Source organism: Zosterops lateralis, assembly GCF_965231275.1.
Source record: "Zosterops lateralis genome assembly, chromosome: 2".
Lineage (NCBI taxonomy): Eukaryota > Metazoa > Chordata > Aves > Passeriformes > Zosteropidae > Zosterops > Zosterops lateralis.
The window spans coordinates 71,798,728-71,819,754 of NC_139763.1; the positions used below are offsets into that span (position 1 = coordinate 71,798,728).

The window sequence follows — 21,027 nt, forward strand, 5'->3', positions numbered from 1 at the left end:
TTGCTCTGTAATTTTTTCTTTTAACAGAGCACTCGTTTCTGCAGAATTGACTGCACAAAGAGAGGTCTCTTTGAAACCTGAGAGTTAAACTCAGTTCAGGAGTGTTAATTGTTTATCTGTTTGAATGCACATACAGAAATGGGCTTTCTAATGTTCTCTATAAAGTTCATATAGTGTTTAAACAGCATGAAGTTAATCTGATTGCATATGAGTTCAGAGAATGAGCTTCACTAAAACATTTGAAAGAGATTTGTAGGACATTATTTATGGTTTTGTATTTTCAAAATGACTTGACAAATCTAAACCATGTTTAGTTTCAATGCAAAAGCTAAGAACCAGACACTGTGTCCCATTTGGCATTTCCATAAACTACTTCTGTTTATTGGTGGTGAAATCTTCCCCTTTCAGAAAGTAATTGAGAGAGGTTTGATGTAGAAATCCAGTCTCAAAGGGGGCAAGAATGGATTATGCTGGAAGATGAGAAGAAGAGCCTGAAACTACTCTGTGGCACTTAAGAGCTTTAGATAGCTTCCTTTTAATTGCTTTTTTAAAATTCTAGAATGCATTTTTAAGCCATTATCCAACATATATAAATCTGCTTTTGCTTATGTTGGTTCATCTAAGATGATTTTAAGAATCTGATATCAGATTTCTATGTTTGTCATTTAAATACAAATAGACTGAAGTAATCTTTTCTGTTGTGTACATGTAATGAAGTACTCTGACTTGAAAATCCAATTTCTCTTCTATTTTCAACTTCACAAAGATCTTTTGGGGGCTTACTTTCTCTGCTTGTTCTTTTAATTAATTCTTTGTTGAGCAAATAGGAAATTCAATTTTTTTATTTGTTTGTTTATCCAGTTTTTGATTTATTTGAAAAAAAAAAATGACTGCACTTTACTTCCTTTTCAAGGGCAAGTAAGGAAAGTGGACGAAAAAGTTAAAATGTGAAAACTGTGAAACCACTTTGTCAATATATTGTTCCATCTGAGAACTTTCGTTAATTTTCTTCTTGTGAATTAAGAGACTGAACCTTTCTATGCTAGAAAGATCTTTTCTACAACAGCTACAACAACTGAGCTCTGCTGGATTTTGGCAGGAGGACTTGTTACTGATCCAGTTTGTGTCGGAGGCAATGCAGAAAATTTGACAAAGCATTTTTCTTTTTGTGTTACTGCATCTACACTCTAGTTTTTGCATGTAGACTTCAGATGGTGTGGTTTTTAGTATTCCTAGTGAACATAAATTGTATCAGAAAAACTTGTCAGTGTAATCTCATATTAGCCACTGCTATAAAAGTCAGTTGTAAAAGGACTCACCTTTGAGGATCTGCACTTACAATTACTGCTTATGCTTGTTGGAAGATGAGGAGAAAGAGGTGTTTTGAGTATTAAAACATGTGAATTGTTGAAAATTGTATTTCAGCAGCATTGCAGAAAAAGAAACTGATGGGCAGACTTTCAAAGATGAGAGTTCATTTAGATGTAGATCATAAGGTTCTGGTCCAAAATATCTTGAAGTTTATAGAAAGCTTGTCTCTGCCTTCTGTCCCCTTTGAAAGGTTGTGCTGTTGAATGTTGAGGAGTCACAAACCTTGCAAGCTCTTATGTCAAAAGGAGCAAGTCTTTTGAACTTAGTTGAAAAAGCAGGCCAGTACAAACCTATTTGTTTCAAGAAGATAGCAAGCCTAGTTTTCCTTTCATCCAAAAGGTGACTCAAACCAAAAAATCCTTGAGATAAAATGAATAAATAGAGAGGACTATAATAATTAGTTACTAAATTTGGATTAGTCAGGTAAGCTCATGAAGTCAAGCCATAGCAAAATGAGGGCATTACAGTGCTTAAGCAGACAATCTGGTGCATGGGTGCAATTCTGTATCACTGTGATTGTTTGTTTAATTTCATTTGTAAAGTGCAGAGATATGTGGTAGGTCTGAGCTAAATCATTCTAAGCCTATGTGTCTTTGAAGACTCTCTTGAACAAAGGCCAGTGTTTCAGCTGTTCAAATTTGAACTGAATTCATTTTTCACAGAGATGGAATTACAAAGACAGTATTGTATTAGCATGATTACAAGAAAAAGCCCACAGATAGTAAAGAGTCGTAATGTATTGCAGTTGCTACACAATGGTAAGGAGTTAAGCATGCTTTGGGACACAGGGAATTCTGTTCTTTTAACCACCATGAAAAAATGCTGAAAAATTTATTCCAAGGTCTTAAAGTTACTTACTGGAGAAGGATAGAAAAGTGAACCTCAAAATAAAGCATGCATTGTTTAAAATTTTGAAAACTGAATGGTTATTCAATGACATAGTTTCAGCCAAAGCTCTGTGAAATCTTTCTTTTAGAAGGAAGATGACAGTCTTATTCTGGTTTTATCAGAGAGTTCATCTTTCAGGAGAAGGGAAGTAAGAATGCTGATGCCTTTTTAAAATTGATCCAGCTGCTTATTAAGGGGCTTTGTGAGATTGTAATGGAGCAAGGAGCAATAGATTGTATTGCCTGAAACAGTACATGCTCCCGTTCAAGATCTCAGCATATCTGTGTGCATGACATTCACAGAAACATACCTTGGAGTGGAGTTGTGATCTTTGAAAAACCCTCTGGAGTAAAATTTTGCTTCCCTGAAATCTTAAGTATTAAGATCCCAAAGGTGTTTTGGAAAAAATAAGTGACTTCTTTATCAATTTAAATTCTTTCAATTTAATCTAATTTTGACATTGTTTTTCTGGTGCCAAATTCTGCTTGGCTTGTGAATTATGGTCACAACACAGTCTTTGAGCCAGCTTAGTGGCTATCACACTGAGTGATTTAAGGAAGACATAAATATTTTTTCTTCCTTTGCCTTTTTGTCAGCAAGTGTAGTCATAGGAATGACTTGTACTTTCTTGTTGATTTTAATCTGCTCAAACAGTAGAGCTTGCTCTTCAATGCGTAGTGGATTGTCATTGTTTGTTTGACATTCATATGACCACAAAAATAGTTAACAAAATTTTCTTGGACACTCCTGGTAAAATTACCCGTATATTTACTTGGTGTCTAGAATTTCCTCTTGCTATCATTTAATATAGAAGAAATTTAAAATTGAAGTAGAATTATGTTTCAAAGAGTTTGTTTGACCTTACTGGTAGGAGGGCTCAACTTTAACACTCTTATATGATAACTTTGTAAAACACGCATATTTGTTGTTGCTAAACTTTTGATTTTTCCGGTCTGTAACACTGACAAATTACAGTTTAAGAATTTCCATCCAGTTTTCTCATACTTTGCTGTATTGGACATACAGATGCTCCTAGAAGAAATCAGTTTTGTTTAATTGAATATTGTACTAGTTCATTAGGAAAAAAAGCTTTCAAAAAGCTGCCATAACTTGCTGATAGGTTTTGTGCTTAACAAAATCTGTTCAAAATTCTATAGGTTTCCTTGTTGAAACAGTGCTATTGCAAACCCAGATGGACTTCAGTTCCAAGATGAAAGGGCATTGAAGGATGTGCCCTACTCGTGTAAGAGGATGAGACAGAGACATTCATAGAACAGGGAGAATAATTGTCCAAGCAAAATACTTCAACCTATTGTAACTTTTTTCCTACTTTACTTTCTGCCTTGTTAAATTCTCTGGTTTTATACCATGCTTGACCTACCTAACCTTTGACTTGGAGAAGAGGTTTCAAGCCTTAGCAAGTACCTCATAAAGGAGCTGTGCAACCAGAGAATTTTTCTTACCTGCTTCAACTTTAAGATTCCAGAGTCAATTGATAACATTTTCTTCACTTAGATGTAACTTCTCTAGAACTGTATTTTTATTCTGTGAACATTGTTCGTCTTGAATTCATATAATTTGCAGAGAATCTAAACATATGGACTGCCATATCTGTAGACTTTCTTGGATTATTTCTTGAATGCTTCAACACACTATAAAAGCATAGGTATGATTTTAGAGTCAAGTTTAACACCTAGCATCTCTATTTGTACAACATTGTACGACTTGTAGTACCTTTCTTAATATTTTAGCAAGAATGCAGTTATTTTAACCATATTTCATTTGTTTGGTTAAGGAAGCTGCTATGAAAAAAAAGAAAATGTTTGTTAGGAAAAACATCTATTGAAAAGCATCAGCAAGTGGTGAAAGAAGTCTAAGGTCAAGCATTCATAGACAGATGTTCTTAAAAATTTGGCATTAAAAAATCTTTGGATGTATTTGCAGACATCTGGATGGAAAGTCAAAAAGTTTTTTTAATGACTTGAAAAGTGTTTCTGACTTTTCAGTATGTGGTGGCATGGATAATTTTATTGCCATAGATGTGGAATAAATTTAACTTTGTTAAAAATTTCAAAGGGTAGATATTTACTGTTCAGTACAACTAAATATTTTTATGTGGGTTAGGGTAGAAGGTCTGATGCTGTCTCAGTTGAAGTTATGAAAACCCAGTATTATTAAGCTCAGTATTGAGTTGTATGATGTGGGAGGGCTTTAACTGCCCCAGTCTGTTCTTTATGTCTAAAAACAGTAATAACATCTTTAACAGGCGTATAAGGGAGTATGGAAGCAGTTTATAGAAAAACACACAGATTTCACTTAGTGATTTCTCTGTTTCTCTGTTGTGTGGATTAATGCTGATATCTTAATTGACCGTTTAATGCTTTGCTCAGCAAATATTTCCTTCCTCAATGCAAAGCACTTCAAATGTGTTTTATTTTGGTTTTTTTTTTTTTTTTTTTTTTTTGTATCTTCAACCTCTTCTAGTAATTAGCTATTTAAACACAATTTACAAATAAAGAATAAGTCTAAATGTGATCTGATTTTTTTTTCAAGCCACTACCAAAAAACATGGTGTCAAGACTATGTGAGTCCAAAAAGGTGTGTGCTGCAGCTGATATGCAACTCCAGGTATGTGTTTTGCATTTTAGTTTCTACTCTCTATGCAGCACTTACAAAACATATTTTAGTTCTTATAATTTGACCAATTATTATTTTAATGTAGATGTGTTATCTAAGTATATGCTAATTAATTAATTAATTATAGTAATTGTTATGATTGTTTTTCTGAACATATTGCATCTGCTTAAACCTAAATGCTTATATCTGTAGGAAAATATCATGAAAACCACAGCTTTTGAAAATGGTTGATTATCAGAATTCCCAAATGTAGTTTAGGATTGAATTCTTGAATTAATGGAATCATTTAAGGAGAACTTGAAGTAGAGGAAGTATTGTGTACCTTGGATCGTTAAAATATACTAGGACTGAGAGATACAGGTTACCATCGTAAAATCAAACCAGCATGTTTATTTACAAAAATGTGGTTTGAGCTCCTCTTCTGTAGCTCCTAAGGAAAGTGACCACTTGTCACATCAGAGTTGCTGGCTGAGCTGTAAGGACGTAGGACTTCTCTCTCACAGTGCTAGGAGAAGTAACTAAATTCATAAACCTTTATTTTCTGTGGGTAGGTGTGATTGATCAGTCATTTCCATGAACAATCAGTGATGCTGTTCTTCAAAGGAAGTGAAGGAAATTAGACTTCTATCTAAAATGGTATTGGGCCTTTTTCAGTCCTGCAAGAGCAGTTCTCAGATGTGTACAGTAGCATTAGCATCCAGCCAAGTTTTTTTTTACAGTGAGCATTTGGCTGCATGTAGTGTCCTACAAGTTTTTGCTGTGTGATTTTTGTGATTTTCTTCTTTGTTTTGCCTTAAGCCCGAAGGATATAGTATTTCCTTCTGCAGTTAACCTGGTGTTTAGGTGAGACAACTCTGCTAGTACCTTAGTGAAGGTAAATTACTGAGATGTGGAAAGAAACAAATCTCCAGATCTTTGGTATTTCTTCCTTTGAGAAGTCGCCAAATGATCACAACTCTGTCTACAAACATGAGTTGGGCTGGTTAACTGAAGTTGATCTGAAAGAGAAACTTAAGTATTTGCAATTTTCTCTGTGCGGTTACATAGAAGACTTTAAACTAATCAGAAGTCTGGAGTGTGGACCTGTAAATTGTGTACATGTCATTTACACTAGTCAAAGCCAGACTGAACATTGTTTTCAGTGTATACACATATTTTTCATTGGTTAAACTTAATGGACTTTTGAATTGTGCTTTCAGTGCAGTGCTGGCTGTCAGCAGCCAGTGTTGGCTGGGCAGGTGTTACCTGTAGCTGTACGTGTGTGACATGAAAATATGACCGTACTCTGTCTGCAGGTCTGATTTGGAAATGCACCTTGCTGGGTTTGAAAGATTCTCATAGAGAATTTCTGATAATCCAGAAGGAATGTGGGCAAGAATATAAATAATTAATACAGGAGGTTTTTACTGAAAAAAAACCCCAATTCTAGATTGAAATAAAGTTTATATTGTGAATGCTTAATCATGGACTTTTATTAATGATCTGACAGATTTCCTTTCAACTTTTTGTATGTATATGTTCTTGTCAAAGTTTGAAACCAAGTTGGCATTGTGGAGGCTAAATGGTCTTGGATATTGAGCAGTATAAGTCACAAATATACTCACAATTGACATGGCCTCCCTGTTCTGTAGTGTAGGAGAGAGTTTTCCAAAAGCAGTCATTACATCAGTTGCTTGTGCTGGGACTGTGCAATGCCCCTGCTACTGTTGGCCCTCAGCTGCTTCTGGGGCCTCTTTAGAGTCTGTCTTGGAGTCACTCCACACCCCATGGCTCAAGAACACCCGCTTCTGGTGGGCTCAAGTTCCCCTGGGTGCCCAGTGACTGACTGGTGCTGACAGTGATGCAGTGATTAAGCAGGCTGCTTGCCATCAATTTTTTCTTGTGCTTATTAAGTTCAGCTAGTTTCAACCTGTGCCAAATGACCACAATGCCATACTGAATAATATTATTCATTTCCTACTTTCTGCACTATTTTCTTGGAGATGCCAGGTATAAAACCTGCAGAAGTGCGTGCTCATTTCAAAGAGACAGATTAGCAGAATCTGTCTAATTGTTCTAATGAACAATTCAGAAAAAATGTCCCAGAGAAGTTGACTACATGGCAAATATAAAGCTAATATATTCCATTTTAGAAGTGCATACTGTTACTCATATAGATTGAAAAGTATAATAATTACTTGGAGCAAAATATATTTTAATTTGCAGATCCAAGTATATATGTGCTGCTAGCTATATGCCTGAAAATACTGTGAATGATGATTCTAATACTGATCTTCAGTCTTTGCAAAGACTATATGCTGTATTGATGGCTAGATGCTATTTTAGTTTTATTTGACCTTTAAAAGAAGAAAAGATGCTGACAAATATTCCAGCAGTTTGGAAAACACCTGGAGGTTCTCATGTGGTCTGTTCAAAAAATAAGTCTATTGGCTCGTGAAAGTAAGAAATATGGCTGCTTTTTCATAACTATAATACCTCTGAATTTTCTTTTAGGTCGTGTAATCAGTTACTCAGAAGGAAAGATAGGAGAGTCCATACATCTTCTCCTAAGGCTTTTGCCAGGCAGATTGAATCCCAGTGTCTTTCAGTCAGTAGTAACTGGAAAATGCCTAAGTATGTGCATATTAATGCTATTAAGCAAACAAGGAGCTAGAAAGAACTGGAATCAAGTGAAACTAATAAATACTAATGTAAGTGCAAAATAGACAGTATGAAGATAAAAAACTATTTGATGGAGTTTTAATATTTTTAAGTCTTTTGAGAAATGTGTTTTACTGAAATTAGAAATCATCTTCTACCTACTGCTTGATATTAAGTATTAGCTTGCTCCTCAGCAGTATCACCTAAAATCATGTGGTCCTGGGATGTGTTTCCCTTTCCCATTTCAAAGGCTTGTGTAAACAGACAGAACTGTGGTTTGTAGCTGGAAATTCATATGGGTATAAAGTTCATCCAAGTTTATTTTCAGGGATGGTTTTTTTAACCATGCTGTCCAGGTGGCCTGGCTCATAGCTTTCTTCCCACACTGTACATGTGCCAGGATCAAGGGAGAGCTTATAGCTGACTTCAGTGACTCATTTCCCTGTCACTACATTGTTCCTTAGGCAGAACATTTCACTGGCCTTCAGCTGACATTTCCCCACTTCCTAGCTATGAGTTGAACTTTTGCTCCTTGATCACAAACTGCTTCGCTCCAAATTTCACTTTAGAGGTCCCCTGCAGTGCAGATGCAGTTCCCTCATCTTGTGAGGAACACTGAAGAGCAGCTGCAGACTGGTCCAAACAAAGATGGGAGATAGAAAAAAGAGGATCTAGGTTGTGCTGAAGCTTGACACTAAAGTCTGTTGTTAGATGCTGAAGTTCCTCCTGTTTGATTTGGGTTTTGTAGAGAGGAGAGGGGAAGTTGGTGTGAAATGACTACTGCAGAGTTAAAAAGGTCTAAGGTGACAGGAGAAAAAGAGCTTTTTAGGACTATTACATCAGGTCATTTTCAGGTCTATTCATGGTACTTACTGTGGGTCATGCTCTCAGTCACCCTTGCTACCATAAACCTGTAGCTTCTGTTAAACTATATTAAAAAAAGATTTGGATTCTAGTGACTAGGAATGCAAAGCCATTGTAAAGCCTCGTTCTCCTCTTATATAAATAAGAGGAAAAAGTGTTGTCATTTTTGCAGTGTAGTATAGGTTTCTCTTTATATTTTTAGTCTGAACAGATGCTTGCTGCTTACTCTGCAATTGTAGATGGACAAGGTTGAGTGCTTACATGTCTTGTTCAGTGTTGCTACTTGGGACACAAAACTTGCAATGTCATTAATGGGTGGTTGTGCAAGTTTGAGTCTTGCTGATGTCTCTTACCCTCATTAGCCATGTAAGAAGCAAGCAGGAAATCTCAGAGTAGCCCCTGCAAGTCATGGTTTATTCACCCCCTTGCTTATAACCCTCAGTTTTTCTTGAAAAAAAAAAATCAATGTGCACATTTGTTTTTTGTCGAGAGAGACTGTCTTATCTGGTTTATCAGAATTTTCTATGTTAGAAGACAGCTTATTCAAACAGAAGGAATATACTCCTTTAGAAACAGTCACAATTTTGGTGAAACTACATGTTGTATCCAGAACAAATAAAAAGATGCTGAATTCTGATAAATTATTGAAGAGTTCAGAATGATTTGTACTAAAATTTCGTAATAAAGTAGCTTTTCAGAGGTTCAGGGGGTTGTTTTATTTAGATAACATAAAACATCCAAACAACTTTTTCTCCATAAAATTTCGTGGCTGTAGTTCCTGGAACAGTGTGTTTATCATTGGGGATGGTATTGCACCCTGGGAGTGTGACTGGACCTGAATCTCTAGCCAAATTATTTGCTTCATTCCTCGCAAAAAAGCTTTTTGAGGTTCCTTATTGTCAACTTTCCTATGAAATGTGCCTACCACAGGATGGCCTAACCTCTTCCCTTAAACATCTGGATCCATCAAACTTCTCAAAAAATCTTGTGTTGCACAGCAGTGGATGTCCTCTGTCTTCCTTGTGCTTCCACGAAATAGGAAATCTTCATACTAAAAAAAAGAAAGAAAAAAGGCTGCAATCATTTCTTCTGTCCATGCCTGTTTCATGTTTTTTACTACAGTGCCAGACACTTGGCTTTGCTGTCTTTGCTTGGAAAGTCTTTTTAATGTTGCAGCTTTCTTGCTGTCCAAACACTTCAATAATTTGGTCATGCACCTGCATTCTGCTGGAGTTTACATGCATAAAAATTGCTAATGCCAGCAGCATTTACTTCTGGCAAAGTACCCTCCTGGTGCAGTGTGCTTTGAGCTAAGCTTACACTTTAGCAATTTATTGTTCTAAATAAGCGAGCTAAAATAAAGGAAAAATCTGCCTTAGTACTACACTGTTGCAGGGTTCTAGCAGAAGCTCAGTAGCAACAGCAGCTCTGTGTAGTGGGCACAGTGCTTTTAGTCAAAGGTTGGACTTGATAATCTTGGAGGTCTTTTCCAGCCTCATTGATTCTGTAATATTCTTAACATGATTCTTATGTTCACTGCCTAAGCCATAACTTGCCCCTGCAGGGGTGAAGTGTTCGCATGGTTGTATGTACACATCTTGAAATAGCTTATTTTGTAGTGTCCACTAAAATAACTTTAAAATAAATAACTTAAAATCAGGGGGTTTTTTTATTAAATCTATTTAAAAATACTTTTCTTGAAAAGGGGAATTATTTGAGGGCCTTAGGGATAGATCCTAATTTATTTTAAAAATGCAGACAATTTATTACTCCCAGTGTGCTAAGTGACCTAAACATGGATTTATGAAAGGTCATGATGGTGCTGGTTGGTGTTCTCCAAAAACCTGTTTCTCTCCTTGTATAACATTAGTATCTTATACTAATGATAGAGGACTTCCAAACCATATATATTTAAACTATTCCCTCTCCGTAGTCCATCTCTCATGTTCTTTTCTTTGTGTCTTTTTTGATTTTTATATGTCAATAACATGTACCAAAGACAAATATATTTTCTCTCTTCAGGTGTTTTATGCTGTCTTGGACCAAATCTACCATGGTAAACACCCTTTAAAAAAGTCAACCACAGAAATTTTAAAGGAGACACAGGAGAAAGTTTATGGATTGCCATATGTACATAATACAGTGAGTAGCAACAGGATAACTGTATAAACTGCACCTTTTCTTTGATAGCATAATAATACCCCTCCCTCTCCCTGACTCTTGCCCTGCACACTTACATGCTTCTTGCTGTATTGTAATATTGAAAGAGGTTTCTTACTTTCACTCACTTGATCCAGAGAGTAGTGTGTTGGAAATTTTCAGCCCAAAATCAAAATTTAATTAATGTACTTGTTTTTGTATAGGTATAGTCTCATAATGATGAATGATGCTTTTATTTTCTTAGTAAAGAAGGCACTGGAACCAGTATATTGGAAAGAGGGTTTATTCTAACTTTTTAAGACTGCTTATAAAAGGCAGCAAAACACTGTGCTGCACATTGGTGTTTGTATGTGGTCAGCATTAAAGAAAGTGTGAATCAGGAAATGGAAATGTGTTTTTCTCACTGTATTCCTGTGACCTTTGTCATGTCATTTATCCTTTCATGTGTTACCTGAAAGTGTAAAAGCCTAGAGTTCTACTGAGCTATGTAATTTTAATCTTTATCATGACATGTGTTTGTTCTGTACTTCATGTGACAGCCAAAGGTGCAGTTTGCATAGACAGCAATCACAGGATTTCCTGTGTGTCTCCACCTGGAGTCTGGCTCCCCAGTCACTGATTGACACTGTGGTCAGAATACCCAAATCCTTTTTCTGCTTCTCATAAAATGTACTTTTCTCCTTAGCAAAATGTGTATTTTCTTCTCTGATAATGGTGTTGGGACATCCATTTCCTTGTCAAAACTCTACCGCCACTGCTCACACCTCCAAAAAAGTGTAACATTTTGTAGTGACACTGGCATCATTTTGAAGTGGGACAGCAAGTTTTGGCCTGGAACTTAATCCCAGCAAAATGTATTGTGAATTTATGAATAGTCAGAAAGTCTATGTTTATATTTATTGAATGTAGCATTACTGTCAAGAACTGTAAGACAGTTTAAATTTCAGTAAAACAGTGAAATATTGCATTAGAATAACATTAGTACTCCGTAGAGTAATTAATGTCTGTAGTTTGTCTTGCTATCCTTTGCTGTTCTTTCTTCCAAACTTGAGACATGTTTGCAGTTTAATTTGTAGTACAGATTAAAAAAAATGCCTTGAAAGTAAAAGTTGGGATTTTTAAGTGAAGAGAATATACTTCCTTTCATTTGATTTCAGAGCTAGACATTGAAATACAGTAGTAGGGACCAGTTTTTATTTTCATCTGTTATTTGGCTAGGTACTTACAGAGCTAGCAGGGAACACAAGGTGTTTCGATTATTTGAATTTTGTCTGTCCTCTATACATTTAGATTCAGTTATGTATTGCTAAGTCAGGCTTCTATATCTTCCGTCAGTTCTGTTAAATAAGAGTAATTCTTCCTCAGTGAAGATCTTCACTGCATTAATATGATTTTCCTGTAGCAGCATTATCTGTCAGGGCTGCAACCATCCATTATTATCTCTTCCTGATGAACCCTAGTTCTCTTTACTGCTCTTGACAGGCAAGTAAACTCAGTAAATATCTTCTGAATGTACTTGGTTGGACATCAGTCTAATTGTGCAGACTTATTTTCTGAAGTAGAGCATGTGTCTTCAGCAGATGAATTTCTGTCATTCTCAGGCACAGCTCAGATAATAGGACAATTTGCACGTGTCATTTTGTTACAGTGCTTTCCAAATGAGGTGTATAAACTACACCTAGTAAATAAATGCTGGTGCACCTATGGGGTATACCTATTTAAGGTAAACCTAAGCATCATGTGTAACGTGCCAGCAGTAGGAGGGATAGTGCAAAAAAAGTCCTGTTGAGTAGTAGTGGAAAATAAGTTCTGTTGAGGTCTCTATTTGCCCTTCAAACAGATGTTGGAGGCACTGAGGCAGCAGGCATTGCACACAGCAGTGTTTGCATTGGCTGCGTTGATGCAGACAGGCACGGGAGCTGGTGCCACATGCAAGGCAGAAAGGAAGTCAGATGGAAGCACAGAGAAGCAGCACCCCACTGGACTTTGTTTGTCTGAATAATGCAAATCTCAGTTTCTGCCTGGCCATTGCTTATCTGTTCGAAAGTATACAAAGTTGACTGCTGGCTCCTGGAAGATGAAATTCCACTGGGATTTCATTGCTGTGTTACTGAATCCAGAAGCTGATGACTGCCAGGCAGGGGGCAAGGAAATGTATCTGCCTGTTTTTTGTAATGTCTGGCAGTTTTGTTGCCAGACAGACGAGATTAGTGTTACTGAGTCTGGAAAATGAAGAGCAGTTTTGCATAGGCTCAATTCTTGAGTCCTTATGATACCTTTAAAAAGCAAACAAGTCTTCCTTCTGGTTCTTCTAAGAAACCAGGATAAACAAAATAATAATGGCCGTACTTTTTCCAACCACATCTTCCTGAATGTACATTGTGTCAAAATCTGCGCACTGTGGGGAATTCAGTACTCTGCTTTTGCCCCAGACTTTTCTTCAAATCATAGCTTATTTCTTATCTCTTGCAAAGTCAGTTTTCATTTATTATGGCCTGTCTTGCAGTTGATGATATACTGTCTGCTTTTAGAGTGTCTCCCTGGTCTCTACCTTTGTCCCCAGGATGCCCAGAGAGGCTTTTGAACATGTATTGGGTGACCCTTTGATCAATCTGAGACATGATCAAAGTTTCTCCCCATAATCTGTTGCTTAGTCCCCTCATGTCCCCCAGGTTCAGACTTGAAAACTACTTTCCTTTGAGACAGTCATCAAAAATAAATGGTGTGCCATTGCTAGTCTTTCGCCAAGCATAATAATTCCTATCTCCTGCTGGGGGCTTGGTTCAATATTGTAACAGAAAATGACACACAGGGTAAACAGACTCTGCAATCATAGTGGAGTTTGTAGCCTCCTGCAGTTACAGGAAAGGGCTCTCAATAATGAAGTGGTTGTACAATAAACATCAGCTGCCTGGATCATCATACCTGTGTTTTCTTTGTAAGTAGTTTTGGTTATTGATTCTTATTTTCAGAAAATTATTATGGACTTACCTATTAATTGTCTGTGCATTGTAGTAACCTTTTCTAATCTGGAATTTTGGTGGGAGATGCTGGTTTGACTGTGGCTATAGGGAAGAATGGATTTGAAGAGTTAGGCATAGTGAATTTTTAGGTCTTTTTAAGGTCATTGCCAAATAGTCCCTTTTGCATTTTTTAAAAATGACATGGTGATCTGGTTGGCTTTTCTTCCAGAAGCAGCTGAATTTCTTGTGTGGTGCTTGAATACAAAGTGTGATGATGGAGTTAACCCACACACATCATTATAATTATATTTGATAGGAGGCAACATATTGGTATTTAGGGTGCCTTTGAAATTTTTTGGAACACTGAATAATTTGCTATATGCCTTTTTGTTTGAGCATATTAAAAATGCATATTAGTTCAGAAGGACCACCTTACTGGTGCCAAAAAATGTGCATCAGGTTACAGGTTTAATTATGGTTATATAGTTTTGTCCAGAGTGCAAATTTCTTTGGCAGCATGGCCTATGGTTACTAGTGTTTGGAAAAACCAAAACACCTGTGAGACCAAAAGTGTTAGGCAGCCAAGTTTGCCAACAAGAGACAAGGCAGGTATTGTGAGAGATACCCTAGAGCAAAGACGTGTATGAAAATGGTGTATTATCAATGTGGTTGTTAGTCTGTCTTCTTCCTGCAGCTGGGAGGACTCTGCCCAGACAGGGATCCTGACCTTGGAAGGCTCCACCTAGATCCTTGTCTTAACTTGCTATGGTTGTGTCTATCATGTTCCTGACAAAGGAAATCAATGGATGAGGTGCAACCTAACATTTGGAGTGCTTGCTCAGGGAGGCTGTCAGGCACCAAGGGAAGATGTGGTTTGCCATGGGTGCTGAAAACACAGGGAACATGCAGGGGCATGGGTATTTGGTCAGCTGAGGAGGAGTTGATGTCAGTAGGCAGAACTGGCTTCTCTACGGAGAAAATAGTTTTTGCATCACATGTGGCTGCCATGAGCCAAAGCCTCCTGTTTTGTTGTCGTTGAAGAAAACCTGTGTGCAAGAGAGTGTAGTTTTAACAAGGTTATTCCTCAGCCTACTGGGGGCTAGCTGGCAGTTTGGGTGAGGTATCTCATAGACTCTACCATCTATGTCCTTGTGGCATGCGTTGTTTTAGGATTTCCTGTTAGGTTTTTCGAATGACTGCTGATGCGCAGTTAAATATAACTCTGTTTCTGTATATGAATTTCATGTGAATATCAATAATGCATATTAGAAGAATAAATAGACTGAGCAAGCAATGAGGTTGCTGGCTTAAAGTAAGTAAGTGATAACCTTTAACCTCTGATGGTAAAAGTGGTTTTGAATTCTGAAAACTTAACTCAAGTGGTGAACATAAATCTTAAGATTATTGGTAAGGAAGGCTATGTAGTGGCTGCCTATTAAATTTTAAACTGTAATTTCACTTCATATTTATTCTGTTGAAAGCCTTCCAAATTTTATTTTAGATTTATTAGGCTAAACTATGATGTAACTTTAGAACCTAAGCAAGGCTGAAAGCCAGAATAAAAGAAATGTAAAAAAACCAGTTAAAACGTAGAATGGGTGCTATTGGCAAAGAGCTTTTAAAAAGAACAGTTCTGGATTGCAGTTGAGGGAATAAAATTTATGGTACTAATCAATAAGATGCTAAAAAGAGCTCAGTAGGAGAAAAGGCCTGTATATCTGACTGTCTGAGAAAGGGAGATTATTAGAGAAGTGAAAGCCATATAAAAGTGTGAAAAACAGAATACAGGGTAAGTTCTAATGAGCCAGAAGTAAAACTATGGAAGTTTCAAGCAGCTTAGAAACCAATCCCAACAATAACGATTAAAACAATGCATCAGAAAGAGGAAGGCTGCCAGATATTTGCTGGAACTCGAACACAGTTAAGTATGATGATTCAAAAGACATTATGTAGTTATCCAAGAGACTGAACCAAGGATACAAACCATCCAATGCACAAAAGCTTTGGCAGTAAAGGACCAAGCCCTTTAAAACTTTATTAAGATAATAAAAAGTAGAAATCATTATATGACTAGAGATAATGACTAAAAGAATGCAAGAATTCAGAACAAAAAAAGGCTAGAAATGCTTAGTTGCAAATTGCAAGTAAAGAAGGTAATAAAATTCCATAATTACTCAAGAAGCAAGATGAGAGTGGGAGAAAGAACAACAATAAATGTCAGAGAAAGCAGTGATATTCTGCTGTCTTAGGATTTTTTGAACAATAAGTCAAATTTGATTAGATAAGTAATACATGTAATTTTTGAAATGGATTGAAACAGTACTGAGATTACAGAATAAAATAGAGAGAATAACTAGATTAGATGTAGTCAGATTGTCTCTAAACTTGTCAAAACAGTCAATGACTTGGAGGAATTATCACTCACAAATTCATGAAAAAGTAGTAGTGTTATGATAACTGCTTTTATGAAGGGAGAACAACTTGGGAACTGTAGACTAATTGTTCAGATTTTCTTGCTTAACAAGTAGTAGAAGCAATTATTAAGCAGCTCGTAAATACCTTGAGAACAATCAAGTGAGCAAAATAACCCCAGTTTTGTTATGAACTGCCTAAGATGGAAAAAATCCACTTTCTTCCTAAGACATTGATTGATCTTGGAAACAGGTTGTAAGTAATTGATAGCATAACTACCGCTTAGCAAGCTTTCTGACACTTGCAAATCATAATTGTACAACCAAACTGTAAATTTGTGGCTGAGTCAACACACAGAAAACATGTTGACAAAGCAGGTGAAAGCTTAATTTCAGACAGGGACATTATAAGCGGACATCATCAGGAATCTGTCCAGATTGGAAACATGAACTATGAGGAAAGTTAAGGAAATCCAGTATTTGACTAGCAAAGAGAAATTTATTTGAGCACACGTGAATGGTATTGAAAACCTTTATGAAAAAATTATTTGGAATTGAGGCTGTGATTATTTGTTTCTTATTAATGGGAAAATAGGAGGAGGGGAAAAATTATATAATTTATAGCAAATGTGATTATAGGTAGTATCTAATCTTTTATTGTATTGTTAATTTTTTCCTCATTTGTTGAAGAGGGAAGCAGACACCCAGTATGTCTTGCATCTCTCTTATAGGCAGTTTTAAAGAAACCACTGTTGTGGATCACAGAGACTTAAGTTTCATAGTAAAGCTGGAGAACCTTCAGAGGGGATGGCTTTTCCACTTTTTCTCCCTCTGCAGTTACTTGAGAGGTACGGATGTTGCTCACATTGCACTTTCTTGAGTTTTGAAGAGATGTGAAGTCATATGTTAGCACTCAACCCCTTGAAGTTTGTATAACCTCTTCAAGGTAATTTTTTACCTTGCCATGTTGGAAACTAAAGTTGTTTATACAGAGTGCAAGTCCTTGGATTAGTTTTCATATGAGCCTTCTTAAAAGTATACTGTAAAATTAAGTTGAAGAGTCTGGGTCTGAGGAAAAGATTAATAAAGGAATGCACAGTAAACTCTGGGGAAGTGATAGCTCTATAAATAATTAATAGCTAAAAGCCATTTCAAGAATATTGGTGCCCTGCTGAGGTCAGTATTAAAGTAGATGCTGGGCCTTTCAAAAGCTCTTGAAGTCACCTTTCGAGGTTTGTTTAGGTTTCTGTCTTTGTGGAGTTGAGTTCATTTTATGATAAAGAAAATGCTGATAGCAAATACTGTGAAGATTTGTTTTCCAGTGGTCATATGACACTATTCACTGGGCAACTATCTAGAGCAGTAGAGTGTTTGCAGATATCATAAGATATGAAGAACTTTTAAGGAAATTCTTTTCCCAAGTGTTAGCCCCATGAAACTCAAACATACTTTAGTGATAGTACTGACCATATTTACCATGTGGTAGACCATTTTAAGGAACAGTGCAAGAAGTAGTTGCATAGGTCTCCCGTTAACATTTTGAATATATTGAGGTATGTTGTACATATGTATGAAAACACAGTCTCATCTAGTTTAATACAGTTCTGTTTTCATGGCTCACATGTTCTTTTCCCCCCCTGAGATTGCAGTACTGGAGCTATATTTGCAGTGATAGATACAACTGAATACATCATTGCCATAAACACAGCCTAGAGAGTCTGAAATTAAATTCTCTTCAAGTACACTGCCCTTTCTATGAAAAGTCAAAACAGAAAAGAACCAGACAGGAACTATTAGCACCCTTGCTTCACAGAAGGTGGCTGAGGTGGGGTGTATGTAATTTCTTTAAATTCACACTGCACTTATGACAGATTAAGGATTAGAGTCATGATCCCTTAAATCCGTTTCTAGAATGACTCTACCAAAGATAGTAAATAAACCGTACTGTAAACAGGAAGTGATTTCATCTTCCGGTGTTGGTTCAGATCCTTTACTTAATTAAGTTGTACTTGGAAATATATTTTGCAGTTACCATGTTGCTTAGGGTATTTCTTGGGTTTTGTAAGGGCTTATCTTAAGCAGCGTTCACAATGTTTATTTTAAAATAACAAGTCAATACTTAAAATTAGGTTTAATTGGAAAAGTAATATTAAAAAATCTGGGCTTCAGTGCAAGTCTGTACCCAGAGGAAACAGGGACCTGATTCTGTTTATCTCAGGCTTATGAATTTAAAGCGTAGGCAATCATAGAAATTACTAATTGTAATTGAAGAGGAGATATTTCATGTGTATGTATATCTGTGTAGAATTGCATGGTATGACATAAAGGATTTGTTTGGAAATCGTATGTTTGCAAATTTCTTTTATTTTACTTGAAAGACTGATTACAATGCTTACAAGTAACAATGTCTCTTAACTTGTCCAAATAAGATCAGTTAAAGGACACAATAAATAATCCATTTTCATATCTCTTTGTCTTTTAAAGATTGTGAAGCAATGCAAATACAGATTTTTGATGTCAGCATTCTTTATTATCACCCATATCCCCTCCCCTCAGCCCCTTTCTTAGGAGGAGAGAAGTGGGTATAGGGTGAATACTTATAAATGATTTTACTATAAGCAGCTCAAATTCATGAATAGTTTATAAATAAAAATGAAATATTTTTCTTTAAGCAATTCAAAGACCATATGGTACATATCTAGAATCACCTAAGTGGTTAATTGCATGTTAAATTCCTTTCCTCTTCCTTAGTGTAAACAACTGCAAAAATATTTACATTCCCTGCCTTGCTAGATTTATTTATCATTTCATAATAAAAACACGGAAGTGTTACAAATTGAAATCTTAATCTCTTGCTTGACTCACTTTCTAAAATGTCAGCAGTGTCTCTGGTTTGGTTTACTTTGTGTTCTCTCCATTTCTAACACAGAAATGCACAGCCCAGGGAAACTGAAGAGTATTGATATTAGATGAGTTAGAGGCGCAGCATGAGATGAGGTTACTTGAAATTAGTTTTCTAAGTTCTTCTAAGCAAGATTAGAAACTACAGGAAAGAAAGTGGTTCTTTATTGCATTTTTTGTTATTACTGTGAAACTCCAGAAGAATGATGATGTAATTGTATAAAACTTACAGGGGTTGAGGTCAAAAATCCAGAATGCAAGTTGACTGAGCAAGCGGCTGCATACCTATGGAGAGAGTTGTTTCTACCATCAGGGAGTGCTCCAGCTTTTCACTAGAGGTAGTTACTGGCACAAACAGTTTGCAAACTCTGGACTCTGATATTCATCAAGCCATTTCTTGAAGTGAGAATGAGTCGAGGAGATCTTCAAAGCACTGGTCAAATTGTGCCATGTGCATGGCAGAGCAGTGTTGTCCTGGGTTTCCACTGGCACTGATAAACCTTGGCCTTAGCAGAGGGAAATAGCCTGTGCTGATTCCCATGCTAATCACCCTCCTCTTCACTCCTGGCTCCAAGGAACCAGAGCCTGCAGCTTTCCCTAAACTCCCAGGAGTTTTCCAGCTGTGCTGATAGCAAACTCAAGGGCATTAGGAACAGTAGTATCAAGTTAGTGCCAGACACAAGGGGTTCTCCACCCAGCAGCCGCTGAAGGAGATAAGTTGGCTGCTCTTTTGTTGAGTTTCCTGCCAGAATAAGATTTTAATTAAGAAGGGGGAGGGCGCCAGATATCATCTCCATCAAATATTGTTCTTCATGGAAACAATTCAACAACTTGCTCATTGACGTAATTCTGTAGCACACATTTTGTAATTAGAAGTCTTAAATGACAAAAATGCTTCCCTTAATTTAGTATTGGGTCTTTTCAGGTTCTGACTTGTGTTTTTTGTCTTAAGATGCAAAGCAAAATGGACATAAATATACTTTAAAGTATCTCAAGTCACAGCAGAAACTGTTGGAAGAACATTTTGAGAAGTCCTAGCAATAGTCAAGAATTTCTGTAGGATTTCTTTTCAAAAGATGTAGTAGGATTTTGTAGCATTGATTCCTATGAAATTAGTGGAGCTCTCAGGAACAATGTTTACCCATGCTCAAGCAAAAGCTAGCTTAGTATATATTGAGCTACCTATGGATTTTCTTACAATTTTGTCTTTTTACCATCGCATATAAATTTTTGTATCAGATTATTTTTGTGACAATATTAACAGTTCTAAATTTAAAATTCAAATAATTGAATCCTAAACTAATGTAGCCTGCAAAATAGTTTTAACTGATCCTATCACATTGTTAAAATGAATGAAGGGACTTACCTTTTGAATAGAAGATGGGAGGTGTAGTAAATGATTCAGATTTCTCCTAAAGCAGTAATCCTATCCTCTTAAAAGATAACGAGATAAATATTTCTGTCCTCTACTATAAAGGAGGTCTATGTGACTAGTTTGGGCAAAACACAGTTTAAGATTGCTAAAGTAAAGTGAACTGAATCTTACCCTAAGAATGTATTCTACAAGGACTTTAAAAAAAGTCCTAATAAAGTGTGTGAATGCTAAAGTATCAGTAAGGTATTTTTGTTTTCACATGATGGGGTGGAAAGCCACTGCACATGGAATTTTGGAAATGCTTCAGACACGGTTATAAGAAAAGATTGATAATGTTGGTGGAAAAAAAGCCTGTTTAATAACAGCAGTAGATCAGTCACACACCTTTATTGCAGTCTGTTGTGCTGAATAAAAAGCAGGCATGAACATGACCCGTGGATGGCATATTATCATAACCCATGGGCTATGCTGTAAAATGCACTGTTTTATAAACTCCTGGAATGGGTTCATGGAACTTTTTGAAGTAAGAGATTACTCAGAGTTTCATTAACTTTCTAGCTGCTTACCAAAAATATAACGTTTAATAATGAGACTGCCCTAGTTCTACATGTCTAGCCTTTACCCTGTCCAAAAGGGAATTTCGTATGTTGTTGCTTTTTTTTTTAAATGAAGAAATGACTCCTTGTTAGAAATAAAACATGAAATCAAGTCATAGCCGAATTTATTAAAATGGAGAAATAAGATTTTATGGTACAAGGTCAAGCATTTAGTTTTAAATACATTTACAGTGATGGGGGATGTCTTTTTATTCATCATA

At 36.3% G+C, this 21,027-nt stretch overlaps 1 protein-coding gene across 1 annotated transcript in view; it reads left to right on the forward strand.

The window, feature by feature from the left end:
* MIPEP (mitochondrial intermediate peptidase) overlaps nucleotides 1–21,027 on the forward strand; it is a 66,707-nt gene that overhangs the window by 33,567 nt on the left and 12,113 nt on the right. The window contains exons 15-16 of the mRNA XM_083884875.1: nucleotides 4,813–4,887; nucleotides 10,423–10,542. Of these exons, the coding sequence (XP_083741001.1) occupies nucleotides 4,813–4,887; nucleotides 10,423–10,542 (195 nt within the window). The remainder of the gene's footprint in view (nucleotides 1–4,812; nucleotides 4,888–10,422; nucleotides 10,543–21,027) is intronic.